At 41.8% G+C, this 21,783-nt stretch overlaps 2 protein-coding genes across 2 annotated transcripts in view; both read left to right on the top strand.

The window, feature by feature from the left end:
- LOC127420308 (zinc finger protein 883-like) overlaps positions 1 to 14,458 on the top strand; it is a 53,864-nt gene extending 39,406 nt beyond the window's left edge. The window contains exon 5 of the mRNA XM_051662501.1: positions 10,437 to 14,458. Coding sequence (XP_051518461.1) covers positions 10,437 to 11,605 — 1,169 coding nt within the window. The 3' untranslated portion in view covers positions 11,606 to 14,458. The remainder of the gene's footprint in view (positions 1 to 10,436) is intronic.
- LOC127420324 (zinc finger protein 501-like) overlaps positions 1 to 21,783 on the top strand; it is a 68,962-nt gene that overhangs the window by 36,771 nt on the left and 10,408 nt on the right. The window lies entirely within an intron of this gene.

Here is a 21,783-nt window from a genome sequence, read left to right as displayed (position 1 = left end):
AACGCTGGAGAACAGCAGATGCTGCAGATACCAGTGAAGATTGAAGTGAAACAGGAGGAGATAAAAGAAGAAAACACAATAGAGGAACAACAAAGAGATGAAGATGATCATCAAACCTCCATAAAGTCTCTGGCTTTTGTCTGTAACGCTGGAGAACAGCAGGTGCTGCAGATACCAGTGAAAATGTGTTCAGTAAAGCTGCTGGACTGCAGGAACCTGATGAAAATGAGAGGAGAAACCACAGCAGAGGAACAACACAGTGATGAAGATGATGATGATGATGATCAAACCTCCACAGAGTCTCTGACTTCTGTCTGTAACGCTGGAGAACAGCAGATGCTGCAGACACCAGTGAAGATTGAAGTGAAGCAGGAGGAGATTAAAAAAGAAATCACAGCAGAGGAACAACAGAGAGATGATGTTTTTATTTCTTCAGGTATGTTTCTTCCTGTAGTATTTTAAATATTTATGACAATCGACCGTCATGTCAGAATCTGTTTCAAGAAAGACAGTTACATCACGCAAAAGTCGCATTAAAAAGTTCTCAGTTGTTTTTATTGATAAAAGTGTCTGCCAAATGCATAAATGTAAATGCTATAATTGAATTTTTTAGGAAATGTAATTGTTTGTCCACCTTACATGAGATATGCACAGTTTCTAAATCAACATTTAAACCAGCCATATTTTATATTTTAAAAAAAGGGTCAAAGGACTCTTTATTTTTGTACTTGAGGTTAACAAAATTAATCATTTTCCACAAAGACAAGGAAATGTTAGAGAAATATATTCCCCTACTTTGTCACAGTGGTGCTTTTTTTTTTTTTTTTTTTATTTAATTAAAAGAGCCACATTTACAGTATGAGGTCACTGCATTTCAGTGCTGTGTCATGTCCATAACATTTTAGAGGTTAAGTTTAAATCACTTGATATTCATTTCAAATACGTTTATATGAACAAATGGTCTCCCTTTTTTGCTTTGAACACCCATAATAATGCTTTACAGACATGAAAGTTATTGACTCTTTATATCAAATCATATGAATATTAATGTAGAGAATCAAACAGGTTTTTTTCTGATGATTCGGATAGATCACTTTTATTTTTTCATACTTATTGCATTAATAACTGAGATTTGGAAAGGGATCATTTTGAAAAATGTAGCACTTTAAACTGTAATTCAATAAGCATCATCTGATATTGTTGCGCTGTTCAGCTTGTGCCGTACACACCCGCTAGAGGGCACCGCTTGCTCACGCATACTATATTTTCAAATGCAGCCTTTAGTGATTTAGTAATCGTGCAAAGACAAATGCCGATTTCACTCTTATTTCAAACCATCATGCAGCCATGATGGATACCATACTGATCTCTTGGAGTTGGAGGTCAAAGTTTGAGGGTTTTTAAACCAGGTTGGATGGTTTTCCCTCATCATTTAAATGTTGCTTTCACAACCATGATGCCCGTAACATAGTTTTTTCCCCCCTATTTATGTAAAAACAATAATGAATAAAAATGAAATATGACATGTTCTTAAGAGTGCCAGCCCATTCTGTGGCTAGTATTATTTAATGGATTGTGCATTTCAATTCACAATCCATGTTTCAGTTTTTACAAAAATGGGTAGTCTCCCAAAAACGAATGTCCATTTTTGTCAGGTCTGTAGCGCAAGTTCATTTCCCGATCCTCGGGGAAAAACCTTGCCTAGACTAAATATTTTCTGATATCTGGACTTTATGTTTAGGGGTTTGCTATTATTATACATACAAAGAGTTTAATAAAAACTGGCAATTAGTGCTTAAGTTAAGTTAAATTTCACATTCTCACTGGAAATGTCACGTCTGTAAACCTGGAATTAATTTTGACATTTTTCCAAATTCATAAAAAATCAGCAAGAACAGTGACTCAGGATTTGGATTTCTGGTAAGTTTAATATGTTCTACTTTAAATGATGGCAATAAAGGTAAAGTTCAGCCAAAAATGGAAGTTCAAGGCTTGCCATGCTAAACACGGTGCTGCCGGGACATTACCGGTGTGAAATTTTGTATTGGTCAAAATTGGAAAACATTATGAATTAAACTTACTTAATGACAACAGTAACTACACTATATTGCCAAAAGTATTCGCTCACTCATCCAAATAATTGGATTCAGGTGTTCCAATCACTTCCATGGCCACAGGTGTATAAAATGAAGCACCTAGGCATGCAGACTGCTTCTACAAACATTTGTGAAAGAATGGGCCGCTCTCAGGAGCTCAGTGAATTCCAGCGTGATAGTGTGATAGGATGCCACCTGTGCAACAAGTCCAGTCGTGAAATTTCCTCGCTACTAAATTTTCCACAGTCAACTGTCAGTGGTATTATAACAAAGTGGAAGCGATTTGGGAATGACAGCAACTCAGCCACGAAGTGGTAGGCCACGTAAAATGACAGAGCGGGGTCAGCGGATGCTGAGGCGCATAGTGCGCAGAGGTCGCCAACTTTCTGCAGAGTCAGTCGCTACAGACCTCCAAAATTCATGTGGCCTTCAGATTAGTGCGTAGAGAGCTTCATGGAATGGGTTTCCATGGCCGAGCAGCTGCATCCAAGCCATACATCACCAAGTGCAATGCAAAGTGTCGGATGCAGTGGTGTAAAGCACGCCGCCACTGGACTCTAGAGCAGTGGAGACGCGTTCTCTGGAGTGACGAATCACGCTTCTCCATCTGGCAATCTGATGGACGAGTCTGGGTTTGGCGGTTGCCAGGAGAACGGTACTTGTCTGACTGCATTGTGTGGGGTTGTTTTTCAGGAGCTGGGCTTGGCCCCTTAGTTCCAGTGAAAGGAACTCTGAATGCTTCAGCATAGCAAGAGATTTTGGACAATTCCATGCTCCCAACTTTGTGGGAACAGTTTGGGGATGGCCCCTTCCTGTTCCAACATGACTGCGCACCAGTGCACAAAGCAAGGTCCATAAAGACATGGATGAGCGAGTTTGGTGTGGAAGAACTTGACTGGCCTGCACAGAGTCCTGACCTCAACCTGATAGAGCACCTTTGGGATGAATTAGAGCGAAGACTGCGAGCCAGGCCTTCTCGTCCAACATCAGTGTCTGACCTCACAAATGCACTTCTGGAAGAATGGTCAAAAATTCCCATAAACACACTCCTAAACCTTGTGGAAAGCCTTCCCAGAAGAGTTGAAGCTGTTATAGCTGCAAAGGGTGGGCCGACGTCATATTAAACCCTATGGATTAAGAATGGGATGTCACTTAAATTCATATGCGTCTAAAGGCAGATGAGCGAATACTTTTGGCAATATAGTGTATATCCACAGTAAAATGAATCCTATATTGATATAACCTGAAAGGCTGCTCAGCAAGGAAGAAGCCACTGCTCCAAAACCGCCATAAAAAAGCCAGACTACAGTTTGCAAGTTCACATGGGGACAAATATCTTCCTTTTTGGAGATGTCCTCTGGTCTGATGAAACAAAAATCAAACTGTTTGGCCATAATGACCATTGTTATGTTTGGAGAAAATAGGGTGAGGCTTGCAAGCCGAAGAACACCATCCCAACCGACAAGCATGGGGGTGGCAGCATCATGTTGTGGGGGTGCTTTGCTGCAGGAGGGACTGGTGCACTTCAGAAAATAGATGCCATCATGAGGAAGGAAAATTATGTGGATATACTGAAGCAACATCTCAAGACATCAGCCATGAAGTTAAAGCTCGGTCGCAAATGGGTCTTCCAAATGGACAATGACCCCAAGCATACCTCCAAAGTTGTGGCAAAATGGCTTAAGGACAACAAAGTCAAGGTATTGGAGTGACCATCACAAAGCCCTGACCTCAGTCCGATAGAAATTTTGTGGGCAGAACTGAAAAAGCGTGTGCGAGCAAGGAGGCCTACAAACCTGACTCAGTTACACCAGTTCTGTCTAGAGGAATGGGCCAAAATTCCAGCAACTTATTGTGAGAAGCTTGTGGAAAGCTACCCAAAACGTTTTTACCCAAGTGCAAACAACTTAAAGGCAATGCTACCAAATATTAACAAAGTGTATGTAAACTTCTGATCCACTGGGAATGTTATGAAAGAAATAAAACTGAAATAAATCATTCTCTCTACTATTATTTGGACATTTCACATTCTTAAAATAAAGCAGTGATCCTAACTGACCTAAGACAGGGAATGTTTTCTGCGATTAAATGTCAGGAATTGTGAAAAACTATGTTTAAATGTATTTGGCTAAGGTGTATGTAAACTTCTGACTTCAACTGTATATATACAGCCATAACATAAAAACCACCTGCCTAATATTGTGTAGGTCCACTTCGTGCCGCCAAAACAGTGCCAACCCGCATCTCAGAATAGCATTCTGAGATGCTATTCTTCTCACCTCTGTAGGGATTTACATGGATTGGAATTTCAATGCCAAAACTATATGCCAAGTTTATCTGTGAAGGTTGCACAACGGAGATGGTAGCACATCTAAGGATTTGTTCGACAAGGTCTAGGGATACCAGGTAAGCTGGAATCCTTCCACCACTCAGACTGTTGACTGAGGAACTAATTTCCCTGAGGAGGTCCTGCATTAGATCTCTAACGATACACGCATAAGTTGTTTTTTCTGACAGAGTCCCTAAAACATGCAAAGTGTTATTGATAAGAACAGAGTGCAAATTTACAGTGACTATAGTACCCTGAACGGTTTTATTCAGGCCCTTTAATTGTTCTTATTGGAGCCGTCGTCTCTGCTGGATATTTTTGACGATGGCGACGTGTGTATCTGAAGCTGGTGAACTGTTTTCTGGACCAAGTGGTCTCGGTATGTCAACCTGAGCCCACATGTGTCCACGACGGCAGTCAGTGAGCGGAGCCAATCAGTTCAGTAGGTCCTGGCCAACTAACAGTGGTTCTGTATTAATGGGACATATGTAAACAGGGTGTACTATTAGCATCATCCCTTGAAAGGTGTCAATCCAGGCCCGTTTTGTGATAGATGACCTATCTTGCGTGTAGCTTGTGATGCTTACGTTGCAGGTCACTGTCTATAACGGTTTGCCAAGGGAGAGCTTTGCTCTAGCCACCTCTGTGAAGGTGTTGGAACCCATTAGACTATTTCGGAACCGGTGTCGAGTAGTGTGTGGGCGTTGAATGACCTATGTGTCAGGCGTTGCCCTTACGGAACAGATCGCCCAAGAAGATCAGAAAAGGAGGGTGTGGCATGTTAGGAGTGACTGTTTTGGGGAGCAACTTGGACACTGTTCCCCTTTTCCCGACCTACAAAGTAAACTTTGGCGTTAATGGGAGGGGGTACATCGTCTAGTCATACTGACGGGGTTTCAGTCCCGTGTTCCTTTGAGGAGGTCGACGGACCTGGTGAACAATGGAGCACGTCAAGCTTAGTTACTAACTCAGTCAAGCGTCTCCTTATATCCTCCATTTCCTCTCCCAAATCTTGTTCTCTGAGGGGAATTGAAACCTTTCCTACCCACTCACCCACTTGTTTGGGTTTTCATTCGAAACGTGCATTTATTTTCGGCCGGCGAACGTTTTGTTGTTTAGGCCTGCCATGACCCTGGGGGTGTGTCTGGTTACCACCCCCCTGGTTCTGTTGCCTACCCTGCTGGCGGGGTGATCGGCGCCTCTGGGGTCCGGTTCTAGCATTCACCTTAACGCGAGGCATTTTGTTGCCTTCAAGCGCTAGGTCTGCATATGAGGCTTGGATCCCCAGGGCTCTGGCGTTGCCTTCGTGCCCTCGGGCAGGGCGCACGTGTGTCTCCCATGCCAGTTGCGCATATTTTCTGATTTCCTGCATGGTGGGGTTGCCCATTCTGCAGTGCATCGTGACGTCATATCGCACGCACTCGTGGAGGTTGTGAAGGAAAAGAGACTTGAAAGCTCGTTCCTCCTCCAGGCCTGGTTCGTTACTTCCTTGGAAGTACGTGGTTCTCAGGCGTCTATAATACTCACGCGGAGGCTCGTGCCTCTTCTAGGTGACGGCGAAAGCAGCTATGGTAGCAGAGGCTTCGTCGATATACAGCGAATACTCCTCGCGTAGGGCTTTACACAGAGCTGAGTAGCGGTTTCGTGTACCAGTCAGTAGCGTTTCCATGAACGCATGGACACTCCTTACCGTGGTCTTCCATATAAGCTTGAGTTTTTCGCGCGACGAAGCATAAGGCAAGTCAATCAGGCAGTGCTCAATTTCCCTAAAATAATTGTCGATGTTTGAATCTCGATTATTTGGGTCAAAGCGTTCTATGTCCCTAGTTCTAGTTGTCGGATGCGCAAGCGTTGGTGTCGGTATGACCACGGGTCGTCCAAGTCATCCGAAACATCATAGTCACTCGGATCGCTATAGCGATGAGGACGACTTCCTCCCCTTCGTGGTGGGGAAGGAGTCCAGTCGACGTGTGGGGGTGGACCCCGGGTTGCGTACAGCTCCCTGGCTAATGGGATATTTGAGCCGCTTACACCACTCTGGGCTTGAAAAAAATTGTCCCCCCTCCGTGGTGTGGAATCAGTCAGTTTGAAACGCAAGGTGGCGTGACTGAAAACTGACTGAGGAGGGCAACTGTAAGGAGAGGCACCTGCATCCAACCAGCGGGCCGCTGGAGGATTTTGAAAGGTGTCTTGGAGTACGAAGTCAGAGACTGTACCACTAGGGGCAGCTCGGCTCCTAGCGTGTGTTCCTGGGTTTCTCAGGGGCACATTTCTACGCGTAGCGCTAAAAAGGGGGCCCTCTTCTATGTCAGATGTCGTGCGGTGCATTTCAGCTGCACTTACCTGATCTGACTCTACTTTTAGCTGGGCAGCTTGAAGCTGCCTGCGCAGGGCTTCGTTTTCCTCCTGCATCCGGGCATTATCTTCCTGTGGCTGGACTTTCTCAGCTTGGGTGCACCCAATTTCTTGGTGCAGGCTGAGATTTTCCCTCTGCACCGCTTTGTAGCTGCTCTGCAGCTGGGCGAGCTGGGCCTGGTGCTCGGCGGTTTGCAGTTGGGTTTTGTGGTGATGAAGAAGGAACATTTGGCCCACAAGGTCCAGGATTGTGCGCATTGGCTTCCCAACCGGGTTGTTGACATAATCAACTAGTTCCTGCAATGCTTCATCACAACGACTAATATTGTAGCCGTTAAGGTTATTTCTCTCCTCTATGGAGAGACGGAGGACAGCAGCAACTACATCTTGCAGTGCTGGGTCGACTAACCTCTGTGGAGCTTCAGCTCCAGTCACGCAGGGCGATTGGTGACTCATTTTACTGGGGCCGTAAAAATTCTTGTGATAGTGGCTCTGACAGCTTGTTGTTTTACAGTTGATATAATGCTAACACGAAAGCACAGTTGAGAGGCTTCGACCTGTGGCTTATGGTCTACTGTTATGTAATGTGCAAATTTCACTGTGTTCTCTCTTTGGTGGACATCAGTGAAGTGACTTGGCACCTCTCTGTAACATTTAGATGAAAGCGTTAGGAGTTAAATAACAACAACAGCAGATTTTAAGCAGACTATAGTAAATTTACCAACCCCTAATTCACTCTTAAGAGCACTTTCACACCACACTGGCTTATGTTTGGCAAGTTTTGAGAAGTAAATTGTCAAACAGAACCAAACTTTGAAGTAAGGATTCAAGTTATTACTTTGGATTCTTTTGCATACACACTGTGACAGAACTGGCACATAGGATTCCTCACACAGGGCACCAATTATTATGTAGGGCTTTACTGGTTGTTTAGATCAGTGTTACTATCAGAAATAATTAATAATTATTTCTGTAGTTATTAATCAATATTTAAATTAATTAATTGGATCTAACTCATTAAAACCTCATATGGGACTCCAGTAAATGTAGGTGGCTACGTTTAGGAGCAAGTTTGGTTATTAGCAATAATGAATAATTATCAAAGATAATTATTAATTATTAAAATCAATAGAACATTGATGAGAATCAATGTTAGCTTTTTTTTAATCCTTTTAATCAACAATTATCAAAGATAATCGTTAATTGTTAACATTGATGAAACATTAATTAAAATTAACACTAGCTTATTGATCATTCAAATTCAATCTAAGATAATTATCAATTATCAAATATCAATAGAATATTAATAAGGATTAACATTGACGGGGCACCACCCTGAAATCAGGGACTAATAACTGAATATTAAAACAGTCTCAATATTAGATTGTTTTCTTAGGAAAATCGGCATCCGAAGAATATCGATTTTTGGGAAAAAAACAATGAAGGTTTGAATCCGAGCACTGACATCCCGTCAGCATGACACAGGTGTATGCAAAACAAACCAAAACACTTCTCTTTGTAATATAAACAAAGTTTATTTATGCAGTAATATCAATTAATATTTAATACAATGCAGTCAATAAACTTCCGACTTACAACTACAAACTAAACAGTGATATGATTAGATATGGAAATAAAAATAATCCTATAACACATAAGGTGTGTGTGTGTGACAGTGTGTGTGTGTGTGTGTGTGTTTCAGTGTGGTTAGTGAGAGAGAGAAGAGAGAGAGATGATTAAGTGACAGCCCGAAAGCTGATTTCACGATAGCTGGAGAGAAAGCAGCTGTGCTCATCACTCAGAGACGCGGTTTTACAAGCCGGGCTCGAAAAAGTCCTGCGTTATTTGACTCTTTAATGGATGAACTCAGTTTCTGTTTCACCTGCGATGGCAAAATTGCACAATCATCCAATTTGGTTGGACCACAATACAGCAAAAACAAATTTGTGATAATTAATACCCTGAGTATTAATAATGAGCGGACATGGCGGTCCGTAAACTGTACAAGCAAAAACCTTGAAACACAAGAATAACACACTATAACTGTCTCTGCCCAGACGTAAACCTCTTACTTGAATCGCATGAGGACACAGGTAGAATGTGTTTTCCTCCGTCCTTTAACTCTGATCTGGTTCCTTGAGGCTCGGGTGATGACGGGAGGCCGTTTCCTCGCTCTGTTGGCGGGCAGTACGGCTGTTGATTCTCGGCGGGCTGGCAGAGAACTCAGAAATGTCGACTTGATTGAAGATGGAAGAGAAAGCTTTAATCTCTTCACTTCTGTAGGCCAACGGATGAAGATGCGAATTGCTCGGCGGTCTCCTTCGGATCTGTTAGAGTGTTCGGTTGAACACAGAGTAATCTCAACTCGTCCAGCGAGATGGAGATTGTATGGCTACAGTTTCAAGTTGGACATTACTTCCTTGTGCCACGAGGTTGCACCAGAGAGCAGCAAAAAGCTACGTCAGTTTTCGGTGAACTAAGTCGCTGGAAGCAGTTCTGGAAGCATTTCAGAATTATTTGAACTCCTGATGATGTCATGTTTGAGGGACGTTCTATTGTGTGCCTCATCCAATAAGAGTTGAGAATTCGATCCTTTAGTGAGCAAGGCTTCATGGATCTGTAGTCTGTTTTGAACTCCCTTTGTTTGATTTTGGCGCGATTTTTATCAGTAAAATTTACGACTTAGAAGGTGGGGGCTTGAGTTATGTTTTTATGACTGTTAGGCCTGCCTTTGTCTTCTATCTGAACACATGTGGCCCAACACCTCAATTGTACAGAGCAGTTATCTGAGTTACCGTAGACTTTGTGAGTTCTAACCAGTCTGGCCATTCTCTGTTGACCTCTTTCATCAACAAGGCATTTCCGTCCACAGAACTGCCGCTCACTGGATTTTTTTTGTTTTTGGCAGTTCTGTGTAAATTGTAGTGACTGTTGTGAGTGAAAATCCCAGGAGATCCGCAGTTACAGAAATACTCAAACCAGCCCATTTGGCACAATCATGCACGGTCCAAAGAGATCAAATGTTTTCCCCATTCTGATGGTTGATGTGAACATTAACTGAAGCCCCTGACCCGTAACTGCATGATTTTGTGCACTGCACTGCTGCCACACGATTGGCTGATTAGATAATCACATGGATGATTGTTGGTGCCAGATGGGCTGGTTTGAGTATTTCTGTAACTGCTGATCTCCTGGGATTTTCACATACAACAGTCTCTAGAATTTACTCCGAATAGTGCCAAAAACAAAAAACATCCAGTGAGTGGCAGTTCTGGGGACGGAAATGCCTTGTTGATGAGAGAGGCCAACAGAGAAGGGCCAGGCTGGTATGAACTGACAAAGTCTACGGTAACTCAGATAAACCCTCTGTACAATATGTATATATGGGTCTTTCTCAGCAAATATTTATATATGTTATTAATTTGATTAATTAATTAGTATACCATGTAATTTATCCAATTAAATTGTATAATTTAATAGATATTTTACAGCCCTAGTAAATATATTCTTATATATACACATACACAGCAAAAAACATCAATTAATACTTGACCTTTGTTGTGTTCTGCCATAAATCAAATTAGGGTACAATTTGATTTCTTTTTACATTTGTCCCTCTTGAATTTACTTTTGTCAGTTTACTTTTTTCATTGTAGAGCTGATGGAAGTGAAAGAGGAAAGTCAAGAACCGATTGAAGTGGAGGAGAAACTTCAGTATCAGAAACATCATGATTTCACAACTGGAGAAAAATATTTGAGTGACTCAAAGACTAAGAAGAATTTCTCACCAAAAAAGCCTCAAAGAAGAGCAGCCAAGAAATCTTTAGCCTGCTCTCAGTGCGGAAAGTGTTTAACATGTTATACAGATCTTAATATACACATGAGAGTTCACACCAGAGAGAAACCTTACACGTGCCATCAGTGTGGAAAGTGTTTCACTATTAAAGGAAACCTTGATGTACACGTGAGGATTCATACTGGAGTGAAACCATACAAGTGCTCACACTGTGAAAAGAGTTTTACTCAGTCACACGTCCTGAAAAACCATGAGAGAATTCATACAGGAGAGAAACCATACAAGTGCTCACACTGTGAAAAGAGATTTATTCAGTCACAACACCTAAAAACACATGAGAGAATCCATACTGGAGAAAAACCTTACAAGTGCTCACACTGTGGAAAGAGTTTCAATGAGTTAAATTCCCTGAAAACACACAAGAGAATTCATACTGGAGAGAAACCTTACATCTGCTCACATTGTGAAATGAGTTTCACTCATTTAAATTCCCTAAAAACACATGAGAGAACTCATACTGGAGAAAAACCTTACATCTGCTCACACTGTGGAAAGAGTTTCACTCAGTTAAGTTCCCTGAAAACACACGAGAGAATCCATGCTGGAGAGAAGCCTTACAAATGCTCACACTGTGGAAAGAGTTTCACTCACACACAAAACCTGAAAAAACACGAGAGAATTCATACTGGAGAAAAACCTTACAAGTGCTCACACTGCGAAATGAGCTTCACTCATTTAAATTCTGTAAAAACACATGAGAGAATTCATACTGGAGATAAACCATACAAGTGCTCACACTGTGGAAAGTGTTTCACTCATTTAAATTCCCTGAAAACACACGAGAGAATCCATACTGGAGAGAAACCTTACAAGTGCTCGCACTGTGGAAAGAGTTTCACTCACACACAAAACCTGAAAAAACACAAGAGAATCCATACTGGAGAGAAACCTTACACATGCTCACACTGTGAAATGAGCTTCACTTGGTCAAAGTCCCTAAAAACACATGAGAGAATTCATACAGGATAGTCTTGTCTAATTATTGTGATGACTCTTCTCCACCACAAGATGACTTTAATCATTAGACTACTTTCACGTATTGTGGTATGATGTTGTAGAGTTTGGGTACTCTAATTTTTATGGACTTGGACTTGTCAAGGACTCGGATGCATTTTTACTCTGACTTGACTCGAGCCTTTGGGACTCCGAGTCCATGACATTTGTGATGCACTAAAAAAAAAAAAAAAAAAAATATCAAAACAGAAATTAATGAACACATCTCTGTCTGCATGCAGCTGTAATAGCCCCTAAAGTCATAGATGTAGCCAGAGTTGTTTCACTGTGTTTAAGCAAACACATGCACACTCACACATATGCAAGTGCACAGGCACACTCATCAGTCAACCAATACACTTAAATGTTACTACAGAAACTACTGAATAACATCAACTACCGAGGTGGCTGGCACGACGAAAACACAAAGGCGGGTATGTATCCAATGTAATGGAAACTAAACAAGTAGTGCCTGACCGATTTATTGATATTAGCTTTTCACAGATATATTAGTATCGGCGTATATGTTTTCAGATATGTGCAGGTATGAAAACTTTTTTTCAGAACATATAATGCAGAAAACAATTATTGGGGTGATTTAGAAGTGGTGTCACAACATTAGTTTACAGGCTGAGCTGATGGTTCAGCAGTCAGTGCGGAGTTAAGCGGTGTCTTCACGGTAAGCTGCTAACTGGTTTGTGAAATACATACTGTAAAGTTAATAAACAATGACCCCATCATTTCCCCTTTTCAGTATAACTAATATAACATTAACCCTGTCCCTGACAACCATGTCACTCTTGTTTATCACATTTGTTTACAATTTTAGCCAGCTATAGTTTGTCAGTGCAATCAGTAATGTAGCATATTGAAAAGTAAGCATCAGAGCATCTTTTTGCAGCTCAGCAGACAACGGTGCAGTGGTGGATTGTGTCTGTTGAGTGTTGATTTCATGCTACGTTGTTACCTAGTTGGTGAGATGCAATGCTGGAAAGTAAATAAACAACGTCCATCTTTTACTCTCCGTGACAATGAGCTTATAGCTAACTAGCTAACCACGTAGCTACTTTCATACCTTGTCAGCTGAGTGGAAGCTAATGTGTAAACATGTATTCACCAAACTGTTTTGTTCACAATTCGCAGTTTGGTACCCCCTTCAACCAAACAATTCCAGTCATTGCATTGTAATATTTAAAAGTCTGGTGTTCCACCGTTGAAAGTTTCCCCTGAACTTGTATAGCAGAATATGGTGTAACACCGCTGCCCCTGTTTATCTCTTGATTCGGCAGGTGTAAATGCTTCTTGTTTTACAAACTGCTCCTAATTGACTGGCAGTATTAAAATAAGTCAGCATTTGACTGATACTAAACAGTACTACTGATGTTTATTTAGCTATTTATTTTATTTTAATTGTCAGCTATTGACTGATACTAAACATACAGCACTGGTTTTTATTTAGCTATAATTTTAATTGATTCTTTATTTAAATGGTCAGCAATTGACTTACACTAAACAGTACTGATGTTAATTTAGCTATTTATTGTATTTTTATTTATTCTTTATTTTCTCAGTGTTCATTTCTAGAATTTGTTGACAATGTATAATAATAATGTCAAATATTCTTTGATAAAAATATTTAAGAAAGCAGCCTTCTGAGTACCTTTGCGTAGTCAAATCAGTGCAAAATCGGTGCACAATCCACATAGAAAAGGTTTTCATTCCAGCTCAAAAATTAACTTTATCAGCCACCATGTCAGTAATCGGTGAATTTACCCCCTCTAAAATCAGTATTGTATCGGTCTCAAAAATCCCATATCGGTAGGGCTCTATAAACGAGACTGTTTCACACGACACGGGACCTGACACCTAAAATGCGTGTGCCGTTTGTGCCGCCAAGATGGTGCTCGCATTGCGGTTTCATCATGGTTAAAATTGATGGGACAGGCTCTATCGCACCCTTCCGTAGGAGGGTGGCGATCTCTGCGTGCAAGGTAGCAGCGTTTTCGTCCTTCACCAAGGTGAAGTGGATACCGCTGAACCTGGGCGGACGCCTGGCGAACTGAATCACGTAGCCGAGTCAGACGGTCCGGACCAGCCATTGCGACGGATTGGAAAGCGCAAGCCACGCATCCAAGTTCCACACAAGGGGGACCAAAGGGACAACGTCGTTGTACGTACCGGCAGGTGGGGCCTCGTGGCGGGGCGGAACTCGAGGTGTCACACCATGTCGTGGCCATGCTGAGTCTAGGGACATCGAAGCACTTACCTGGCTCCTTGTGACCACCCCCGGAACAGCCTGGACAAGAGAATCCATACTGGCGAGAAACCTTACAAGTGCTCACACTGTGGAAAGAGTTTCACTAAGTTAAATTCCATGAAAACACATGAAAGAATTCATACAGGATAGTCTTGTCTAATTATTGTGATGACTCTTCTCCACCACAAGATGGCAGCACCTTCAATCATTAGAATACGGATATTGGTGGTATGATGTTGTAGAGTTGGGGTACTCGAGTTTGGACTCGAGTCCAAGTCACGAGTCCAATTTTAATGGACTTGGACTTGTCATGGACTCAGATGCATTTTTACTCTGACTTGACTCGGAGTCAAGCCTTTGGGACTCGGGAAGTCCAGCCGAGTCTATGACATTTGTGATGCAATGAAAAATAATAATAATGAATAAATAACAAAACAGAAATTAATGAACACATCTCTGTCTGCATGCAGCATGTATTAGCTCCTGAAGTCGTAGACATAGCCTGAGTTGTTTCACTGTGTTTAGGCAAAAACATGCACACACACACATACGCACATACACAGGCACACTCATCAGTCAACCAATACGCTTGAATTTTACTACAGAGACTACTGTATAACATTGTCTACCGAGGGGCTGGCACGACGAAAACATAAAGACGGTATGTATCCAGTGTAATAGAAGCTAAACTAGGCAGTTTCACACGACACAGGACCTGACAACTGGTAAAATTGTGTTTGCCCTTTGTGCAGCCAAAATAGTGCTCGCAATGCGGTTTCATCGTGGTTAAAAACTTAAAATCAAGAACTTAATTGTGTCAAGTCACCCACATCATGTCTCTCACAGTTTACTGAAAACAGCATATCGAAATAAAAATACATAAAAACAGTATTAATATTGGATGTTAAGTCTTTTTAGGCATAATGTATCTACACATGCTGGCTTCTGTAGTCTCTTGTGGTCCACGCAGTGTTGTCAGCTTGAACTGGTCCATAATATCTTGATGAATTAACTGTGTAACTTTTTAAATAGTCTGGGGAAAAAAGCAGTATTGCTAAAGCAGACAGCAACTCTAAACAGCACTTATTTATTATTGGTTGACTATTTTCAAAGCATTGAGGAGCTGCTTAAAATAAATTCTTTTACAGCATTTGTCCTCCATTCACAACATTCAACCATGCACAATAAAATATTAGGATATTTTGGGCAGTGAAATGTTTTGTTTATAATTTAACTATAGACTATAAAATAAATTTATTATTCAATGACAGAGTTAATAAAATAAAGCTAAACTTCTTGTTATGAGTTGAATTTAGTTGGTTATGACATTTTTATTTTAAATGTTAATTTTATTTTTTATTGTATAATCTCGAAAATAGGAATCGAAGGAACAATATACGAATTGTTGGAATTCCTGAGCATGAAGAGGGCAGATATATGCTGGAAAACTGGAAATTGAGCAAGCTCACAGAGTCCCGGCTCGCAGATCTGCTGAGGGAGAAAGGCCCAGATCAATTCTTGTTTCTTTTTGCGCTGGCTCCTTCTAGCGGATGGAGTTTGTTTTGTGGAATGACTCCTTCAAGAAACTTTTGCATGGACGGATGATTGCTTTTGCACTGAAGTTCCTGGCCAGATTGAGAATGGATACTAAAAATGACTGCAAAATATCTTCATGCCTACACAAGGATGTATTTTATAAAGTTGACGGACTGAGTAAATCATGGCGTATTTTTTTATGCAGCCTCCGAGTGAATTTGACTCGCTCAATACACACTTGACCATTCGAGAAACCGGGGCGCTTGTTCTGTTTTTTTGTGCTGGTTCCGCCTAGTGGCTGGAGCTTGTTTTGTTGAATAACACTCCTTCGGGATGGTTGTGGTTGAATCTGTTCGTTCTTTGTGCTTATTGCCTCCTGTTGGCTGGAGTTTGTTTTTGTGGAATATTTTTAAGGGACATTAGAATGATTATGTCACTGAACAATTGTCTGTCTGTCCAAGGAAACTGAACGGCTTTATATCAGCTGGAATTTGTTTTGTGGAGGACCACACCTTCGAGTCAGTTCTGTGAATGAATCTATATGTTCTTTGTGTTTATTCTGCCTATTGGCTGGGGTCTGTTTTACAAAGTATTTTCTATTGCATCATTTTGCCTTACAAAATTTGTGCAGAAGCACCAGACTTGAGCAATCCGATGGCAAAGTTGCCGCAGGGACTCTCATATGCGTAAATGGACCTTTTGAGTTTAGAGGGATTGACGCCGGTTGGCGCTGTCGTGCGTGGGATTGCGCACGTTTTTCTTTTTTCTGTTTGTTTGGTTCGGGGGGGAGTTCGAGGTTTGATTGTTGCAAAAATGTTGGAATGTGGTCTGTATAATCTTGTTATTGACACGATTTATTTTTTCTGTTATATCAAATGTCAGATGTTAATATGAGGGGATTATCTCTCTCTACATGGAATGTGAATGGGTTGGGGCACCCTATAAAAAGAAGGAAGGTTATTTCTTTTCTTAAGCATAAGAAATGTGATATATTGTTTCTTCGAGAAACACACCTTTCCCAGCAGGAAGCTGAAAAATTTGGGAAGATATGGGGTGGACATGTTTTCTTTAGTACGGGCTCAAGTAAGAGCAGGGGGGTCATTACACTGATAAGTAAACATCTACAATTCAAATTTCTCAAACAGATCAAAGATAAATCAGGAAGAGTCATTATTGTTTAGCAGAAATTCAGGGGCAAAGTTTGTTTTTGGCTAATATATACGCACCTAATGCTGATGATCAGGGCTTTTTTATAGATCTTGAAGGGATGTTGCAAGCTGCTGGCACCCCTCATGATATAATATTGGGAGGAGACTTTAATCTTTTGATGGATTCAGTCCTTGATCATAGTGAAGCAAAAGTGTGTAAGCCCACTAGAGCAACATTGACACTTCACAGGATGTGTAAAAATCTTGGTCTTGCAGATATTTGGAGACTTTTGAACCCATCTGGTAGAGACTATACATTTTTTTCATCAGTCCATAAGATTTATTCTAGAATAGATTAAGTCCCTCATTTCATCTGTTGTTGATTGCTCAGTTGGAAACATCTTAGTGTCAGATCATGCCCTGGTGAGTTTAGAGGTTTTGCCACATACGGAGAAAAATAAATCATATAGTTGGCGCTTTAATGTATCCCTTTTGCAAAATCCTGATTTCCAACAAATGTTAAAGATTGAAATCAGTGTTTATATGGAGACCAACTGGTCCTCAGTATCCTCTGTGGGCGTGGCTTGGGAGGCACTTAAGGCGGCTCTTAGGGGTCGGATCATACAGTATGCTTAATCAAAAAAGCACGAGAAATCGTGGAGTTGGAAGAGAATATTAAAAGTACTGAGACAGAACTGAAGCGCCAAATGTCATCTGATGGCCCGATTGAAATACAGATATAATACTATTTTGTCACGGAAGGTGGAGTTTTGGTTATTTAGGAGAGACAGTCATATTTTGAGTCAGTGGACAAAGCAGGGAAGCTTTTGGCTAGGTATATAAAGCAGAGAGAGTATTTTTCTACCATTCCCTCAGTGAAATCTGCTGGAGGTGAAATTTTTACCTCGGCCATTGATATTAATAATGCCTTTAAAGAATTCTATCTTGATCTTTATAGTTCCACGTCTTCGTCTACTGATGAAGATATTAGAAACTTTGTGGAACCATTAGAACTTCCTAAATTGACGACTGAGCAAAAAAACTCTCTTGATTCTGAGATAAACTTGGAGGAGCTTGACGAGGTAATTAAGGCCCTCCAGGGCCAGATGGTTTTGCCGCTGAATTTTTCAGATTTTATGCTACAGAATTGGCTCCACTTTTGTTAGAAGTTTATACAGAATCATTAAAGAAGGGAAAGCTTCCGCCAACCATGACACAAGCCTGGATCACTCTGATCCTTAAAAAGGACAAAGATCCAAGTGAGTGTAAGAGTTACCGTCCAATTTCCCTGATCCAGCTAGATGTAAAAATTTTGTCTAAAATTTGGGCTAACCGGTTAAGTAAAGTTATGACATCTCTTATACATATATATCAGGTGGGTTTTATTCGGGGCCGCAGCTCTTCTGATAACATTAGGCGTTTCATCAATATCATTGTCAGGTGTATTCTGTTGATTCATGTCTTTTATTTTGAAATTCTAGTTCCTGTTTCATGTCATGTGTTCCTGTTTCCCTAGTCATGTGATTTCTGTTTTACCTCCATGTTCATGTGTCTTGTTTTCATTGGTTTATTGTTTAATTATCTTGTTATCAGTTCTGTTTGTTCATTGGTTTATGTTCTCCCATGTCTTGTATTTAAGCCCTCATGTTTGCATTGTCTATTTGTCGAGTATTGAATGTTATCGTATGTGTTTGTCAAGCCATGGTCAAGTCAAGCCAAGTCAAGTCAAGTCTAGTCTGGTTATAGTCAAGTTTCATGTTATGATTGCTTCATGTTTGTAGTCAGGGTTAATGGTTTTCACGGTCTCTAAATAAACTTCACTTGGGTTCTTCATCTTCACGTCCTCGTCATCGTCATCATTGTCAGCCTGCTCCATGCCAAGTCACAGCGACGCCTCAGCCTGCTCCATGCCACGTCACAGCTACGCCTCAGCCTGCTCCATGCCACGTCACAGCGACGCCTCAGCCTGCTCCATGCCACGTCACAGCGACGCTTCAGCCTGCTCCATGCCAAGTCACAGCGACGCTTCAGCCTGCTCCATGCCACGTCACAGCGACGCCTCAGCCTGCTCCATGCCACGTCACAGCGACGCTTCAGCCTGCTCCATGCCAAGTCACAGCGACGCTTCAGCCTGCTCCATGCCACGTCACAGCGACGCCTCAGCCTGCTCCATGCCACGTCACAGCGACGCCTCAGCCTGCTCCATGCCATGTCACAACCACACCTGAGCAGTGGGACCTGGAGATGGTTCCCACCCTTATACCCACCTTTAGTTCTCCTGAGCAGGCAAGGGGAACTTTTGGCCCTCCGATCCCACCTGGACCCTCTGAGCCCTGGACTTCGCTTTGGCCTGTCAGTCTCTCGACATTGCCTCAGCTCGGCGTTCCCTCGGCTCCACTACGGTCCTTCAGCCTGTCGGCTGTGCCGGGGTCCCTCCTCCCTCCGGCTCCTCCTTGGTCTGTCGGTCACCTGGCTCCGCTTTGGCTCTCCGATCCTCTGGCTGCGCCTCGTCCCTCCGATCTGTCAGCTTCACCGGGGACCTCCTTCCCTACGGCTCCACCTTGGTCCTCAGTCCCACCGGCTCCACCTCAGTCTTTCGATCCCTCAGCTCCGCCTTGTTCCTTCGAGCCTCTAGCACCACCTTGGTCCTCCCTGCCATCGGCTCCACCCTGGCCCTTCGAGTCTTCGGCTACTCTCCGGGCACCACGTTCCAAGGCTCCGCCCCTCGAGCCTCTCACGGCTCCACCTTCCATGGCTCCGCCCCTCGAGCCTCTCATGGCTTCACCTCGGACTTTGCCCTGGTCCCATGCCCCTCGCCCTTTCTCGCCACGCCACGCCCCACGCCTCAAGACACCCCCCCTCCCGCTCCCTACAGAACTTTGAATTATGTCATGTATTACGTGTTTTGCTTATGTGTTGGGGTGTCAGGAGCCACCCCTTAGTGGGGGGGATATGTCAGGTGTATTCTGTTGATTCATGTCTTTTATTTTGAAATTCTAGTTCCTGTTTCATGTCATGTGTTCCTGTTTCCCTAGTCATGTGATTTCTGTTTTCCCTCCATGTTCATGTGTCTAGTTTTCATTGGTTTATTGTTTAATTATCTTGTTATCAGTTCTGTTTGTTCATTGGTTTATGTTCTCCCATGTCTTGTATTTAAGCCCTCGTGTTTGCATTGTCTATTTGTCGAGTATTGAATGTTATCGTATGTGTTTGTCAAGCCATGGTCAAGTCAAGCCAAGTCAAGTCAAGTCTAGTCTGGTTATAGTCAAGTTTCATGTTATGATTGCTTCATGTTTGTAGTCAGGGTTAATGGTTTTCACGGTCTCTAAATAAACTGCACTTGGGTTCTTCATCTTCATCTTCACGTCCTCGTCATCGTCATCATTGTCAGCAGTTCCAGCCTACGTTACAATCATGTGGTCAGTAGCGAATGATCAGACTCCAGTCGCTGCCATCTCACTTGATGCCGGAAAGGCGTTTGATATGGTAGAATGGGATTATCTTTTTAAGATTTTGGAAATTAATGGGTTCGGGAGTACTTTTATTGGATGGATTAAATTACTTTATAGACACCCTGTAGCAGAGGTACAAACAAATGGATTAATTTCAGATTATTTTACTCTGAATAGGGGCACTCAGCAGGGTTGCCCTCTTTCCCCATTATTGTTCTGTCTTGCCCTGGAACCATTAGCAGCCGCGATAAGAAAGGAGGATGATTTTCCAGGGGTGGTGGCAGGAGGTATGGCACATAAGCTTTTGCTTTAGGCAGATTATATTTTATTATTTGTCTCTGACCCTACTAGATCTATGCCTTGCCTCCACAGAATAATTAATTCATTTTCCAAGCTCTCAGGATACAAAGTCAATTGGTCTAAATCCGAAGCTTTGGCTCTGACAGCGTACTGTCCAGTAACGGCCTTCCAGCTGGGTGCCTTCCAGTGGCCCAAACAGGGCATTAAGTATTTGGGTATTTTATTCCCAGCAAATTTGTCTGATTTAGTTAGAGTTAATTTTGACCCTTTAATTAAAAGAGTTTCGAGCAATGTGGACAGATGGGCTTCATTACATTTATCGATGATTGGGTAGGTTAATGTTATTAAAATGAACTGTATTCCAAAATTCAACTACCTGCTACAGTCACTCCCTGTAGATGTCCCCCTCTCTTATTTCACATAGTGAAGTCCTTCATTTGGAATGGTAAACATCCCAGACTACATTTCAACAAATTACATAGGCCGACTGACAAAGGTGGGCTAGACCTACCCGAATGTTTGTGTTATTATTATGCGTTCGGTCTCAGGCATTTGGCTCATTGGACGCTTCCACCTGAAAGAGCCCCTCCCTGGGGCACAAAATGTAGTCATGGCAGTTTGTCTGAAAGAACACGACACGTTCGGATGTCCTATGCACGATTTACATGTGGTCGGCTAACATTTTGAAAATACGTAAACTTACATGAATCTGATCATTTACGTCAGACCGGCTTCACAAACTTTATGGGTACCAGTTTATATGTGTAAAAGGAAATTAGTTAGCTGCAAGGCATGTCCCCCGCACTCTTTGAAAAGGTGATTTTTGTCCCCCGCACTTTTCCAAACTAAACCCATAAGGAGTCCAAATGGTGTGATTTGTATACAGTATTCTTTGTGTTTTGTTACTTTGGGCTGAATGAGCGACCATGCAGCCAATCACAAGTGAGTTTCATGAGCCGAAACAACCCTTACGTAATAGGTTGTCAGTCAGTCTAATCAACGCGGCTCTGTTCATTTCTTCAAAGTTGCTTTCAACAATACTCATTGGCATTGATGTTGATCTAAATTAATACAAATGAGAGTTATTTATTGGCATATTGTTCTTGATTGGCAAAATCAAAAACAACAACAAAGGACAATCCTTCTTTAAAGCACATATTGTAAGTGGAGATTATATCAGTGTGGTAATAGTTTGAGCACTTGTTTTTGCCAATTTAAGCAGATCACTCGATCTATGTTAAATATGTAAAGCTATTTTTAAAATCAGCTCCTGTTTTTTACTTCCATGGTGGTGTGCAATCGACAAACTGTAGGAAAAAAGATAGATCTGCTGTGTTCTTAGAACACACATTTTACTGAAGTGAATAGATATGTAGACACACTTTTTTATACATGAAAACACACAGACGTTATTGAAACTCATTATAATTATTATAAGACTATTATTGTTGTCTTTTGATA

Source organism: Myxocyprinus asiaticus, chromosome 29, assembly GCF_019703515.2.
Source record: "Myxocyprinus asiaticus isolate MX2 ecotype Aquarium Trade chromosome 29, UBuf_Myxa_2, whole genome shotgun sequence".
Classification (NCBI taxonomy): domain Eukaryota; kingdom Metazoa; phylum Chordata; class Actinopteri; order Cypriniformes; family Catostomidae; genus Myxocyprinus; species Myxocyprinus asiaticus.
This window is presented reverse-complemented; position numbering and strand designations above follow the sequence as displayed.